The following is a 15,778-nucleotide window of genomic DNA, read 5'->3' as shown; positions in this document are numbered from 1 at the left end:
CATTTAAATAAGAGAAAAATATACTGGTCGAAAACAGATCCACCATGCCATGCTCAATAATTTTATAGGTAACTTTACAAATATTTACAAGATTTTCTTAGGAAGGTTTACGAATTATACATTTCTTTTTAAATATGTCTTAGTATATAGTGTAGCAATATCGTTCATTATAACATTTAAACTATTATTATGAACAAATCTTTTCTAATTTTTTCCCCATCAATATTTATCTATGTAATAAAAAGTATTTTTAAATAATCATTGTTTTTATTGTTTGAATTTTAATCATTTTTTTTTATTTTAAAAATGAAAATGTTAAAAGCTTCTGTATTAAAAAATATATATGAATAAAAGATTATGTGATTTTTATCAATTTTTTTAAACTAGGTAGAATCCCATCTTAAGAATTTTCCCTTATTCTTAAGAATCCTCCCTCTTAAAGTTATGAATACCGCACAAATTTGAATTTTTAAGAATTGACAAGTATAATTAGATGAAAAATGGCACAAATGAAAACTCCAAAAATGTACTTTATTATAATTCAACTTATTTTAAACTCATATGCAACTTAAATTACTAATTTATAAATGTACTTTGATATAAATACATTATTTATAAATGTATAATCTTGTGTAATTTTATGCTCGTAGAGAGACAAATTGATGAAATACATCCAAAATATGAGGATCCAAGTCAGGAGTGAAAAGTAAAGTTTCCAATGTCGAGGAATACTTTTGTACTTGCTCTTGATGCTGTAAAACAGACACAAATAAATTTCTAATTATAACATACTCATAAAAGTTACATATATATACATACATATTTGTATATTAATATTTTTTTAAACATTAATATATATTACTTCTCAAAAGTTTCAGCATGCTTAAAATTTTTTCTCGCCTTTCAAAAATTCAGTATAAAAATTTTTTTTCTTTTTCTCTTTCCCGTAAACTTTTTAATTTTGTAAAAATGAGTTTTTATACAAAAAAATTTATATTATTGTAAAAATTATTTCACCAATTTTTTAAAAAGGCCATTTTAAAGCTTAGAAAGCTTATTTTAAAGTACTTTTCGTTAATATTTGTACAACAATATTTCATCAAGCTACAAAATAAAACAAAAATATTGAAAAAAAGTAGTAATTTTTAATTTTATGTAATTTACAAACAAAATATATATTTTATAATAGAAACAAAATTAAGAAATAAACTTATAACTTCAACTTTCCTGTTTAATTAAAATACATTTTTGAAAAATTTTTTATTATTCTTTTTCACTAAAATACTTAACACTAAAGAGATACTTAACACAAAGATGTGAAAAAATCGCAAACATTCTTGAATTTATGAAAAATAATATGCATATTTATATTTTCCTATTGAACATTATCAAATAAGAATAATAATTTGTAACTTACAGATAAGAAAACTTGTTGCAGTCTTCCTATAGTCCATTTATACCAATGTGTGTTGTAGTCAATTGCATCTGTGTCACAACGCACTAAATGTTCTGATAGGATCATTATGAAACGCTAAAAAAAAATAAATTAAAATATTATATAAAATAACCTAAAAATCTTATATAAAATGGATTTTAGAAATTCTTTCGTATTATGTCAGAAAAAAAGACTACATTCGCAACTCTTCATATTATATATGCTTTTTTATACCTGAAATATGATGAGAAATAGATTTTTTTGATCGGCTTGTGCAGCTTCCAATTTTTCTTCCATTCGTTCCACTACATCCTCCGATGGTCTTTCCCTATTTCTCTCTTTATTAGTGTCCTCTTCATCTGAAGAGGAGCCTGATCTACTTTCCGCTCTCCTCAACTTCTCCCTTGCCTCCGTTAATTCCGTACTCAACTTCGTTACATGCTTGTTCATTTTACGTATTGTCAGGTGCAGTATTTCCCAAATATATAATCTGAAAATAAAAGTTTCTCATATAACTATTCATATTACTATTTTTTTATTTAGGGCAGAAAGTATGTTTATTTGTTATAAATGACACACCCGTTAAATGAAACTCAAGATACACTTCATTATTATGGCGTAATTCAAAACGTGAAGTTTTTCAATTTGAATGTTTCAAATCATTAAAATTTTATAATATTTTTAAATGCAATTTTGATATAACAAATTACTGATCGTAGAATAAGAATAAAAAATGTCATTATTTAGCTCTTTATTCGGGATATTAAATTTGTGTAAAAATTTTTTTTTCTTGCAAACAATTAAAAAATGACGATTTTTTAATTATTTTATTGTTATAGCAAATAAATGATATTTAAGAAAAAATATTTTATTTCAAGATGCTGCAATAACACGAACTTTGTGAACTCTGATGCCATCTCCTTAGAAAATATCCAGTTGGCGATAGCGCTGCATTCAATAATACCAGTTTTTAAAAACTTGTCCGTTAGTACCACCATCATTTGATAATGATTTTTCCACAACGCGTACATGTTCCTTAATATACATATCTGTGCTTCTTCTGTTTCAGCGAGAATCTATAAATAAGAAATACTCATGTGAAAGGCGTATGTGCACATGTACGTTTGAATCATACAGCAGAACATAAATTTACCTTAAAAACATAATGGAACTTTACTATAGCTGCAAAACTATGACTGAAACTTTTTGAACCAAGGTTCAATAAAGTTTGTACAAATACGTCGATCTTTAACGGATTGTAATTATTAGTCTCTTCGTTTTCTCTAGGACCAGGTAATGTATTCAATACATTTAATACTTCCTCCGGTGTACACTTGCGCCTTATAGAAACTACCAATTCATGGGCTGCAGATGTACCAGGGAGTGAACCTGAAATAGTTTACTAATGTATTAATGTGTTATGAATGTATTCTCTATTCAATAATTTTACTGATTTGAGCAAAACTATTTTTCATTTACAAAAAAATATAATTTTAACTCATTCCTAATTTTGATTAAAAAGTAATAAATATTACATCCTCTTACATCTTTAAAAATATGAAGAGCATTTCACAAAAACCTAATAAGTTTATTTTTACAAAAATCTAGGTGCCAAATTGTTCTTTATCACGAGTACCATTATAAACAATTTTGTGAAAACACGAAATAAATTCAATATGTTATTTTATAAGAATAAAACTAATCCATCAAAAAAATTATTACCTTAAGTATTATTTTAATATTACTTTAAATAATATTGCCTTTTCCACCTTTATTATTATTATTATTAATATTACCAAAAAAGTAAATACAACATATTACAGGATAAATAAGTAGCAAATATATAAAATTTCCATAAGAATTAAAAAAATCTCGAGGTTTTTTATTTTTTATTTTAAATAGCTCCTCAAATTATTAAGCCTACAATTTTGTTCGTATGTGTTCGGGAAACTTTGTTCAAAAAGAAATTGTCATTGTATGTATAAAATAAACAGTTTGAAGTAAAAAGCTTTTTTGTTTCTTAAAAATTTAACATTTTAAACTTGTTTGTTTTCTGTGAAACACTCTTTAATTTGATATCAAAATAAATTTACAGTACATATATTTTATTAAATATTAAAGCTATGACATTAGATATTTCTAATCCATTATATACTTACTGGCACCTTCAGATGAATACTTGTATACGGGATCGGGAACTGCTGGAATCAACTCTACATATGAGTCTGGCATCATATCCCGAATCCTTTGATAATATGACAATCTAAAAATGTAAAAATATTGATTTTACTTTTACATTTGATAAATGGAGGTAGAATGCTAATCTCACAATACATATATATATATATATATATATATATATATATATGATTACACGAAGATTATTGCCATTTTTTTTAATGAAATTGTATAATTTTTTTACATTTTTTTCAGTTGTTCTGCATATAATAATATTAAAGTTATCAAAAAGAGTTATTTTGGCACATTTTGATATAAAATATAATAAATATTTCATAAACTATTCATTTTAAAGCAACTATACTTTATTTTTATTTACCTTCAACTTTTATATGCAGAAAAATAAGCTAAAGCGATTAATATGTTTTTCAAAAAAAATTATACAATTTGCAACATACAATTACATTTTGAAAACTACAAATTTTTTTTCCGTGTACATTGTGAAAGCAGATATACAAAATATTAACCTCAGAGCCTTGAGCAGAACCTCGCGTATAAATTTCGGTCTGGGATGTTCTGCATCACGTTGCAAGCAGGAATCCCAATCTTCCCACGACCAACGGAATTGGAAGTTGCTTAAATGATATGCAAACCACCAAACAAAACGGTCGAAAGCGGTAGCCGCCATACTGTCTATACGACGAAACAGGATCTCCGTGGCTTGTGCTAATACCTATACATAGCACAATTGACATGTTATTTATATCAGATACTTTATTATTATATAAGTAACAATAGAGTTAAATTTCCCAGTATATGATTTATATAGTTTATACCTGTGGCATAGTTGAAGGTTGCAATTTGCAGAGTTCTATTAATATTGATCCGTAGCAAATCTCTAAATGTTTTGGAGTAGGCAGTCTAAACAATTCGCCGAATATTACTTCAACAATGCAATAGTCCAAAGGAATTTTAGCTTTGAATGGAAAATTCAGCAATTGCGCAGCACTGTAAAAAATATTATGTAATTTGTAAAGAACAATAACAATTATGAGAAAGTTTTTATTGTTGCTTCATAAAATATTATTTGACTCAAGTATCAATTTTTCTCCAATATATTGCACTCATTTACTACAATGCGACATAACTAAAAAATTGTCATTTTTTAATTGTCTACAACAAATTTTAATGAGAATTCTAATAAGAATTTAATAGACTAAATAAAAAGTTAAATAATACTTTTATTCTTCTACTTCAATATAATCAATGAGTCAAATTCTTACACCAAAATCTCATTAAAAAAAATAATAATATAAAATTCTATTCAAAATACTCAAATTGAAAAACTTTAATTTTTGAATAGTGTTCTTAATTTTTTTCAGAGAAATATAATCAAGAAAAATCTTATTTTTTCCCCAAAAAAATATAGAAAAAACAACTGTTGAAGTACTAATGTTCTTAATTTTCTGGAAAAATAAAATCAAGAAAAAATCCAGATTTTTCCATTTTTTCCAAAAAATATGTAAAAATACGACTGCGATATTCTGAATTTTACAATTAAGGATCTTACACGTAAAATAATTCTTAAAATCATTGATAAGAAGACAATAAAGGCATTATGTTTAAAAAAACCTCCAGAAAAGTATGGCAAAAAAACTGAAAAAAAAACACGCCAAGAATTTTTCCAGACTAAAAATACTATTATTTAATTGTTGTAGTAAAAGAGCGATATGTAAGTATATATTACCAATCTTTTCTCTCAAAGTAATAATTATTAATAATCTGTCGCAAGTGTTCTTCTATCAGGAATCTCTCGATAGCATGACTTCCTGGTAACAATGGTCCTTCGGCAGGACAATCCGTATAATCGAACATACGAAAGACAACAGTTGGCAACGGATAAGAATAAGACTCATGATGCGGAGGCGGCATCAAAGGTGGCAAATTATGTTGTAACGCTTCGCACAAAATCGAATCAAACGCCAAATATGGCCGAGGAATATGCTTTTCAGCCCAATTATCCTGTCGCAGTTTGCGAACTTGTGCCCACAGGCAATCTAAATACTCTTCTTGTGGATGAGGTGTGTCGCTTGACCATACTCTCAATGCCGGTTGGTGTTTTTTGCTTCGTTTATTCAAAAATATCTCTATTGTAACCATTAGATGATCCAATTCTTGCTCTTTTTTCTCATATAATTCTCTACCAACCCATGGTAGCGTCGATAGAACAGCATAAACATACCTGCAAATTATTGTATACAATTAAAGAATAACATATTATGATCAGTAAGTGTATTAACTCATTTAAAATTGAAAAAAATGGTTGTTGAAAGCGGATCTTAATGTTCAATAATAATTTTTTAGATAATTCTTGTGATATTATATTTTTTGTTCTATTTAATAGTTGCGTTTTAAAATTTGGCAAGCATACAGCACGCAATTTGCAAATTTGTAAATATATATAAATTCACCCAGAAAATTATTATTAAGATCTGCTTTCAATTAGCCATTTTTCTTAATTTAAATGTGTTGATACAATTGTTAAACTATTTACATATACTAGCACTCAAAATTTCAACACGTTTAAGATTTCCTTGTATCTCCCAAAAAGTCAAGTATCTTATTGAAAAAAATTGATAGAAAAGTTTTTAAAAATAAATTTCAAAAAGGAAAAGTAGACTTCTGAAGTTGTCACTTAATGTCACTTCTATGCTATTTTGTTCCTAAATTATTTGTTACAAAATTGAAAATTGATATTTTTCGATGACCTTTTTTTATTTTAAAGCTCGCCATTTAAAATAAAACATCAGATAATTGGATAAAAAATTATTCTAAAACATAATAAATAGCTTCCCCCAATTTTTAAAATGCTTTTTTAAAGAAATGATATGTCTATTTCTCATAATGATATTGAACTTCTTGTAAAAAAAAGTCAATTCTTAAAAAACATTTTTTTAATTCTGAAATTAAATTAATATTTTTTAACTTTGAAAAATTTACGGAAAAAAAGAAAGAAAAATATATGTTATACTGTTTGATTCACATAAACTTTTTCAAAATTTTTTAAAGTTATAAAATTTTTTAAATTTAAAGTTTTAATTTTTAAATAATTTAACATTATTGGAGGGAATAAAATCTATAAAAGTAACGTCAATAAAGACCCAACACTGGTTGTTCATATGTGTGTGTAATATATGTATAACTTTATTATTCAATAAAATTAGTAAATAAAATAAATCCATTACGTAAATTTTAAATTGCATATCATCGAAGTACATTATGTTTCAGTTTTATCTTTTGACTATCATGAACACGAGGAGTATACCTGATTTAACAGTAGAAATGTATAGCATATTTTCACGTATAATACTTTGTAATATATTAATCAACCATGCGCCTATCTTAAAAATTGTAATTATCACTGTAATTGTAGATAACTTGTACTGATGGTCCGAACCATAAAACTGGTACCTCCACATTGTTAATTTTACTAAATAAAAAAGTTATCAAGAGATATATCACACACAAACCAGTGTCGGCTGTTTATTGGCATTATCTTTATATATTTTAATTTTTACTTTTTTATATTTTCCATGAAATATACGTTACTTTTTTTGTTTTTCGTAAAATATACATCTTCATGAATTATATCCCTTAGATAAATATCAAGCGTGCTGAAACTTTTCAATGAATGAATAATTCATGTAACAAAAATAAAAATTTTTTATATACCAATCACGTCTCACTTGGGGCACACCATCCTCATTTGCAGCATCCAGCATATTATCAAATAATTGCATTAATGAGCCACATGATAAAACATGGCAATTTACCAAATCAGCTAGAAATCTAAGCGAATATCTTGCCACATCCCATTTGCATGCTTTTAAGGAATCCTTAAAATTTTTCACCATATAATCAACAAATTCTCCACCAAAATTGAAATTTTTTGCGTTCAACAATCCAACGAGGGTAGTGTAAATTGTGCATTTCTCAGGCATTTTAATAGCGCAATCCGTTAAAATCCGAAGAATTTTACTACGAAATAAACCCAGATCAGCCTCCAATACAGAAGCCAGACCTTCTAAGTTGCTCTCCAAAGATGACGTTGACTTCTCTCCAACGCGGAGGATGAGAGATTCAAGACGATCCTCGATCTCTTGATTCTCTGATACTCTCCTGCGCTTCTTATAAACTCGATCTAAAAAAAAATTAATGTATATGTAATTTTATAATAGCATAAAATAAGTATAATATAATTTAGATTTCATATTTTTTCGAAAAATACATATCACTTGAATTAAATAACACAATTTTGTGTTATTATTTTTATTTAACCCTTAAACATGCCGATCCCGTAAAATATACGTAAACACATTTTCCGGTCTGGGGAACTTTTTCAATTTTGAGAAGCTATAACTTTGACTCTCGCTTTGCTCCAATCAATATTTTTCAACAATCTTTTTTATCAAATATAAGTTCAGAATCTCAAAAATGTGATTGCACAATCAATATTATCAAAAATTGATTTATTGTAAAGTTATAAAGAAAAAAATCATTAAGCAAAAATAAAAAATTGTTAAAAAATCCATTTTTTCTTTAAAAAATTATATCCTTGCAAAAAAAAACTTTTAAGGACTTTAAAATACGGCGTTTTAAAGCTAAAAAGTCATACTTTCAAACAAAAATTATGGCAGTTATTCCTTTTAAAAAATATAATTATGTATTATAACAAGGAGAATATGATGTATTTTTGGATGTCTAGAAATTCACTTTTTTGAATCATATCTTTGCAACAAAAAACTTTTAAGAACCTTACAATACGAAGTTTTAAGAGTCATACTTTCAAAAAAAATTATGGCATTGTCATCCCTATTAAAAAGTATAATTATGTAACAAGGCAAATATAAAGTATTTTTGATTAACTCAAGGTGTAAAATTGAAAAATGTGTTTCATGATATATTTCGGACCCTGCGCAGAAGCCCCCTTTTCTACAGTACTATATGATACTCTAACTTTAGACAGAGTATACATGAGTAACATATGCAAATGGACCTGTTCAAACATGTTTTGTCTAACTTTTTTTGTATAAAATTACAAAAAAAATTTTATTCACACATAACGGTAGTCCCACAGACCCCAACAAACTTTGATGCCATGCCATTCAAATTCTAGTTGACCAATCAAGTTGATCAATCATATCAATCAAAGGAGATTTCAACTTTTTTTACCCCCTGGTCCAAATATCCTACCTCATTTCGTCTTCACACAGCAAGCATTTGAAACTACATATAAGATTTCTCTAACCCATTTGTGTGTTTAAAGATTAAAGAAAATTAAAAATTATTACTTGAACTTTTTAGTACAATTTTTTTTTTTTTAGAAACACGTACATTTTGTACTCTTTAAAAAAATAATTTTATTTAGTTAATATCTACATTATTTTTAGAAAACTTAAAATAAACAATTTATAATTAGCTCTAAGTTAATTTAGAGTAAAGTCATATATGCCTCAAAAACTTAATTTATCAAGTTTTATTTAGTATGTTTAAAAAAAATAAAATAAAATATATAAAATAAATATAATATATATAATAAAAACTTCATATTGTCTATTACTAGAAAAAAATGTTTTAATATGAAATATTTCTTTTCTTATATTTAAAAAAGAAACTTTAAAAAAACCCTTGCATATTTGTCATATTAAAAAAAGTGATAGAATGTATGACTACTTATGTATAAGATATATGGCGCATCAATTTACAAATAATATTTACAAATAATATGTAAAATAACATGATTTGCAAAATGTATTTATTACAAATTTTATCAGGGAATAAAAATGATAAATATATAAAGTAATAATAATGTAATATTGAAGAAATTAATATGCATAGATATCAATAGAACAGATATATGCACATTGTATTCTCAATATAGGAGCAAGTGCTGCTTCCCAATCATGCAGCATTTGTATTGTGGCATCCTGCTCGCTAAAAATCCTAAACAGGTGTGATATACAAGTTATCACACTAAACAAAGAATACAAAAGCTATTTAGCTTGTATTCCATTTCTTTACTATCACTTTACATTCACGTATCATGAAATAACCTTTTACATTCCTTACTATAACCATTTTACATTGTAAGTACACTTTACATTGTAAGTCATAATACACAATCACGTTACTTAGTATGTACAGAAATAGATTCTTTAGATTATATACAGACATATCTTTAGATTATATACAAACATAACAGATATTTAAAACATATATGTATATCTTAAATGATGCATAATAGAGCAAAGTTCTAATATGAAAAGTTCTAAGATGCTTTCTGTGCTTCCAAAAAGATTTGTAATATGCCTATACGTCATATGTGTTTACTCGTCATGTGTGTGCCAAAATCAAAAGTATAAAAATTAAAACTTAACTTGAACAGAATTTTAAAAAAAGACGCAGTATAAAAATAACAAATATTTGTATTAGCACAACACAGTTTTCTATCTGAATGTCACAGATAACGTCAAAGTTAGTGAATCACAGCGATCAAGGTGGCGATAACTTAAAATATTTTATCACTTACCGTAGCCATCATCCTCTTCATGTACTCTTCTACGACTCATATTTTGTAACACAGGAACAGCCGACGGTTCCGAAAGAATGGTCCGTGATCGTTACTTTCGTACTTATCGCGTTTTCCTGTAATTCGTGGGCAGAGTAATCAGAAAATTTCACACGTACAAATTCTAACCCCGTTACGCCGAAAGCGAACAAGCGAACAGCGAACATTAAAACTGTACAGTAACGATGAGTGGAAAACGACAATTCGGATCGTGTCCAACTCCCGTCATTGGTCGCATTTAAGGCTTTTTCACCAATCAGTATGCAAGAGCCAATAAGACAAACCTGTCTAAAGCCCGTATCAGACTACGCATTGAAAATTGCGATTGAAGATTAAAGATTGAAATTTGACCAATCAAAACAAGAAAATTTTAACTCCTTTTATTTTGATTGGCCAAAGCTCAATCTTTAATCTTTAATCTTCAATCTTCAATTTTCAATGCTTATTGTTAGTCTGATATGGGCTTAAGCTGCGTTCGAAAATATTCTACTCGTAGGATAGAATAAAGATTAGTTTATGCAGGCAATAATTGTTAACGTGTGCCGGAAAGAATTTAGTCAATCATAATCGATTTATAGAAGAATAATCGACTATGGTTGATAAATTTCTTACCGGTTCCAACATAAATTTGCGATAAACCGTTTGTTTTCTGTCCCTGAACTCTCTGAATTAGTGTGTACTTAAAATGAAATAGATATATATTTGAAAGTTAGTGAAAGCAAGAAGGAACACCCAAGGACTTTGATTCTGTCCATGGGGAAATTTTTCAAACTGAAAAGTCGCTATCTTTCTACATACTTACAGTTCATGATTAACGTAACAACCAATAAGCTCTAGTTGTTTCATTAATCATGAACTGCGAGTATGTAGAAAGTGGTAACTTCTCAGTTTGGAAAATTTCTCCATGGACAGAATCAAAGTCCTTAGGCTTGTTTTCTATTCCTGCACTAGACTGCACTGGAACGTTCCTTCTTGTTTTCACTAACTTTCAAATATATATCTATTTCACTTTAAGTGCACACTAATTCAGGGAGTTCAGGAACAGAAAACAAACAGCTTGAGTGAACGTTTCAGTGCAGTCTAGTGCAGGAATAAAAAACAAGCTTAAAGAAATCTTAAGGCCCAGTTTCACAACTTTGGGTTTAATCCGAGCTTAGTTGAACTACCGTCAAGTTTAACGCCACGGTTAAACTTCTATCGCGTTTCACAACCAGATTTTAACTCTAGGTTACGTAAACCTATAATCTATGCAAAGAAACTTCAACAGACTTATCTTTCTTCTAGAACAAGTAGTGTGATTGGTTGTTACCGAAGAGTAGGGAATGAGATATTACAGGTTCTATACACCAAAGCAAAAAATAATGAACAAATTTAAAAGTTTTAAAGTTTTCTTCTTACATGTTTCCAAATCAGTTTGAACTAAACAATTAAATTCAATTGTTACTGTAAAAATTTACACTTTATTAAGTACATTAAACATTGGAACACTAATTAGAAAAAAATTTCTCATAAAATAAAGAACAACAGATTAGAATAAAAGACAAAATTGAGTTTTGAAAAAAATAAATAAATCTAAAAGACAGCCACTCGAAATAAAAAAAAGCTGTTCTTTGGAAAAACACATATATGGTCATCGTAATTATAATATGTAATCTATAAGTACTAATTTAATAATATTACAAAACTATTTTTACTGTTCTGTTTTATGAGAAATTTCTTCTTTGATTTCTCTTAAGACTGCAGTAACAGATTCCTTGGTTAAGCGAAATCGAGCATAAAAATCAATGTCATCAAATTCTTCAAATTCTTCAAAATATGACGGTCGTCTTCTAATTATTCTCGGGCGTCGATTTATTATTTGCACAAAATCTTCATCGTTAGATGACGATAACATATATTCCAGAGCCATATCTTGCAACATAACCTTTTTACAATTCCGTGGAGATATCAGCCATGAAGTACAATACTCGAAAGATTACTGAAAGCAGTGGCGCTGCAGTATTAAACCTCGGTTATCTACCTTAAACGCCCGAATTTCGCCGTTCAACTTTAACCGCAGTTTAACAACGTTAACCGAGGTTTAAGACAATTATGGGACACAATATTTTCCGTAAACCAAGTTTAAAGGTTTAAACTCCGGTTAAACTAAGTTGTGAAACTGGCCCTAAGAAATCTCAAGATTTCTTTATTTTGATTGGTTACTCAAAGTTAAGGTTGGTTTATGCAGGCAATAACCGCGAACTCATGTCGGAACCGGTAAGAAATTGACCAATCGTAGTTGATTATTCTTCTATAAATCGATTATGATTGGCTAATTTATTACCGGTTCCGGCATAAGTTAAGGTTGGTTTATGCAGGCCGTAATCGCTAACTTATGCCGGAATCTGTAAGAAATTGACCAATCATAATTGATTTAGAGAAGAATAATCGACTATGATTGGTCAATTTCTTACAGATTCCGGCACAAGTTAGGGTCAATGCACACAGGACGCGTCAACGCGTTACGCGTGGCGGATAGCCAATCATTCTTTTGCTTTCTTATTTCTTTCCATAAAAGCGAAAAAATGATTGGCTACCTCGCCACGCGTAACGCGTTGACGCGTATTGTGTGCATTGAGCATTAGCAGTTACGCCAGCATAAACCAATCTTTTAACGGTTATTGCCTACATAAACTGACCTTTATATGTGTCGTACGACAAATTTTTTAAGCGTGTTGATTGGCAGCAGAATAGAAAATTTCTCGAGTCTAGAAATTTTCTATCCTGCAGCCAATTTAAACACACGTTTAAAAAATTTGTCATACGACACTGGCAGTGAATTTAGGAACGCAGTCTTTATATAGGGTTCTACTGTTTCCACTCTTTGTCTTTCTCTGTTCAATTTATGTTCTGTGGCTAAGACAGTTGTAAATCCTATCTTTCTGCCTTTCCTGTTTACGACATATTGGCAAGTGGTATGTATCGCGTAGAGAATCCGTATTTTCCGCGATAATCATCAACGAAACAAATATAATATGACAACTGATTAATCATTAACAATTTTTTGAAATACAAAAGTGCAATATTTTTAAGCATGAGACACAAGTGAAATAATAATACCTTATTACTGGAGTGATTTAAGATCGCTATTCTTTCAGTGATACGCTGAACACGACTCAAAATGTCTATCCGACCGGTCTACCGACCTAAAATCGTGAAGAAAAGGACGAAAAAGTTTATCAGGCATCAGAGTGATAGATACAATAAACTCAAGGTACGTATATCTTTTGCTGTGTTCTTTTCAATTGTGTGAACGTGTTGTAAAGTTTGGTTATGTCGTACATTACACATTTACATTTAATCGCGCACTGTAATTTTATTTAACATTGCATTCATCTTAATTATTCAAATGAGTTAATTTTTTTACTGGACATTTTTTATAACACAAACTTTTTTCCTAAAATTTTATGTAAAAGATAAAATAGACTCCTGTATAAATAACAATTTACTTCCTTGTTATTTCAAATTTAATGTTACATATTTATCCATCTTAATTATTCAAATTATTGTCTCTGATAGAGATTTGTCCTTCCAATTAATTGACTGTTAAACAGTGTGAAAAGTATTTTACAAATTGTCATGTACGTTTTACAGCGCAACTGGCGTAAACCAAAGGGTATTGATAACAGAGTACGTAGGCGTTTCAAGGGCCAGTACTTGATGCCTAGCATTGGTTACGGTAGCAACAAGAAAACACGTCACATGCTACCCACTGGTTTCCGCAAGGTTCTTGTACATAATGTGAAGGTAAATATTACTTTAAAAAATTCTATTTGAAAATCAAAGTAATATCTATAGACAAAGTGCTTTAAAATGTAGATATCCCTCTATTCACAACTATCTCGACTCACGAATTTTTGAAACTTTGAACTAGTATGGCTGTATTCTGAAATTCACAGCCAGTACTGCAAATTTATTGCATACATAAAGTGAACTATAGATTTTTAATAATAGAAGTGTATATCAGAACATAGTCTATGTTGTTGATTAACACGAGAATCTCGAAGTGTCCAATTTTGATTTTAATGAAACTTTGTATACATAAGTTACATAAATAGATAAATTTAGAAAATATTATGGTCCAAAAATGATTCGAAAATATAAAATGTTTTATACAAAAGTTTTACAATAAAATTCTATCCATCCACATATTTTTTTTAATCAATTTGTTTTTCAATTTTTAATAATAAATAATTCTTAAAAATCAATTATTCTTAAATTACGTGGATAAATAGAGGTAATTTTATTGTAAAACTTTTGTATAAAATATTTTTTTGTTTTTAATAATTTGTGAGACAAAGGTTCAAAACCACTTTACATAAAGAGTGATTTCACCCCTTAAAACCGTTTTTAGATTGTAATTGATATTTTCTAAATTTATCTATTTACGCAACCTATGTGTAATTTTGTTAAAGTCAGAATTTGACATTAAGCAAGGTTTTCTTGTAAAAATGTGAACTAGTGAATTACAATAAAACTAATTAATTCTAGAACATTATATATCATTTATAATAGTTATAATTTAACAATTATTTACCATTCAGTAATGTTTGAAATATTTATAATCTAGGCCTTTATAAACAAAAATCTGATTAACTTAAATGAAAGGAATAAGCACTTATTAAATTCAATTTATAAACTACATATTAATTTTGTAATATAAATACATTACACATTAAAAGTTATTTTTTAGAAAAAATAATATTGTTTTAATCACTTGTTGAAATTAATGTGTTTTAAGTTGGATATTAAGATATTTAGAAGCAGATATTTAGAATTATAATTTTAAAGTTTTGTTTTGTCATTTCCTAAATAGAGATCTGTAATCGTTTTTAGTAAAAATTATTTTGCATGTTTTTTTTTACTCATATAAAATAATGTATATTAGTTTATGATAATAGTTAACACACTTGATGGTATTGTATTTGACTTAAGTTTAATTTAACTTAAAGCTGAAATCTCAGGACCACAAAGTCATGAGAATAATATCTGTATCAACTTTCTCTCTCTCTCTCTCTCTCTCTCTCTCTCTCATTATATAAAAAAATATATTTTAAAATATTTCGAGATTTTTTATTAGCATAATAAAAATATGTAAATAGCATGGGTTACAGAAGAAAATAAGTACATAATCTGAGACTGCATCTGTAAGACTGCATATTTTATTTATTTTTTGATGAAATATAAACAAAAATTGATTTTTTGTAGGAACTTGAAGTTTTAATGATGCAAAATCGCAAGTTCTGCGCGGAGATTGCACATGCTGTTAGCAGCAAGAAAAGGAAGAGCATTGTCGAGCGTGCTCAACAGCTTTCGATACGCGTAACTAATGCCAGTGCACGTTTGCGTTCGGAAGAGAATGAGTAAGCATTACTTTTCGTGTATTTTGGCAATAAAATGTTAAAAATATATCTCCAGTCTACTTTATTTACAATTTCTTAGGAGTTCTTTAATATTCTACATAAATATTTTTAAAGTTTACAAGAATTGAAACCTTT

At 28.1% G+C, this 15,778-nt stretch overlaps 2 protein-coding genes across 2 annotated transcripts; one reads left to right on the top strand and one right to left on the bottom strand.

Moving 5' to 3' along the window:
* Positions 1-510: 510 nt before the first annotated feature.
* LOC105202872 (nuclear cap-binding protein subunit 1) lies at positions 511-10,424 on the bottom strand. Its single transcript, XM_026141052.2, has 11 exons — positions 10,203-10,424; positions 7,346-7,814; positions 5,361-5,855; positions 4,450-4,621; positions 4,141-4,346; positions 3,595-3,698; positions 2,589-2,824; positions 2,333-2,511; positions 1,670-1,925; positions 1,418-1,531; positions 511-752 (listed from the first exon to the last, which is right to left on the bottom strand). The coding sequence occupies exons 1-11, from the start codon at positions 10,240-10,242 to the stop codon at positions 639-641; spliced, it is 2,385 nt and encodes a 794-aa protein (XP_025996837.1). The 5' UTR covers positions 10,243-10,424; the 3' UTR covers positions 511-638.
* A 2,737-nt stretch (positions 10,425-13,161) lies between these two features.
* LOC105205973 (60S ribosomal protein L32) lies at positions 13,162-15,687 on the top strand. Its single transcript, NM_001304605.1, has 4 exons — positions 13,162-13,195; positions 13,379-13,494; positions 13,875-14,027; positions 15,489-15,687. The coding sequence occupies exons 2-4, from the start codon at positions 13,402-13,404 to the stop codon at positions 15,645-15,647; spliced, it is 405 nt and encodes a 134-aa protein (NP_001291534.1). The 5' UTR covers positions 13,162-13,195; positions 13,379-13,401; the 3' UTR covers positions 15,648-15,687.
* The last annotated feature ends 91 nt before the right edge of the window (positions 15,688-15,778 follow it).

The sequence above is a fragment of the Solenopsis invicta genome, chromosome 3, assembly GCF_016802725.1.
Source record: "Solenopsis invicta isolate M01_SB chromosome 3, UNIL_Sinv_3.0, whole genome shotgun sequence".
In the NCBI taxonomy this organism is placed as follows: Eukaryota; Metazoa; Arthropoda; class Insecta; order Hymenoptera; family Formicidae; genus Solenopsis; species Solenopsis invicta.
This window is presented reverse-complemented; position numbering and strand designations above follow the sequence as displayed.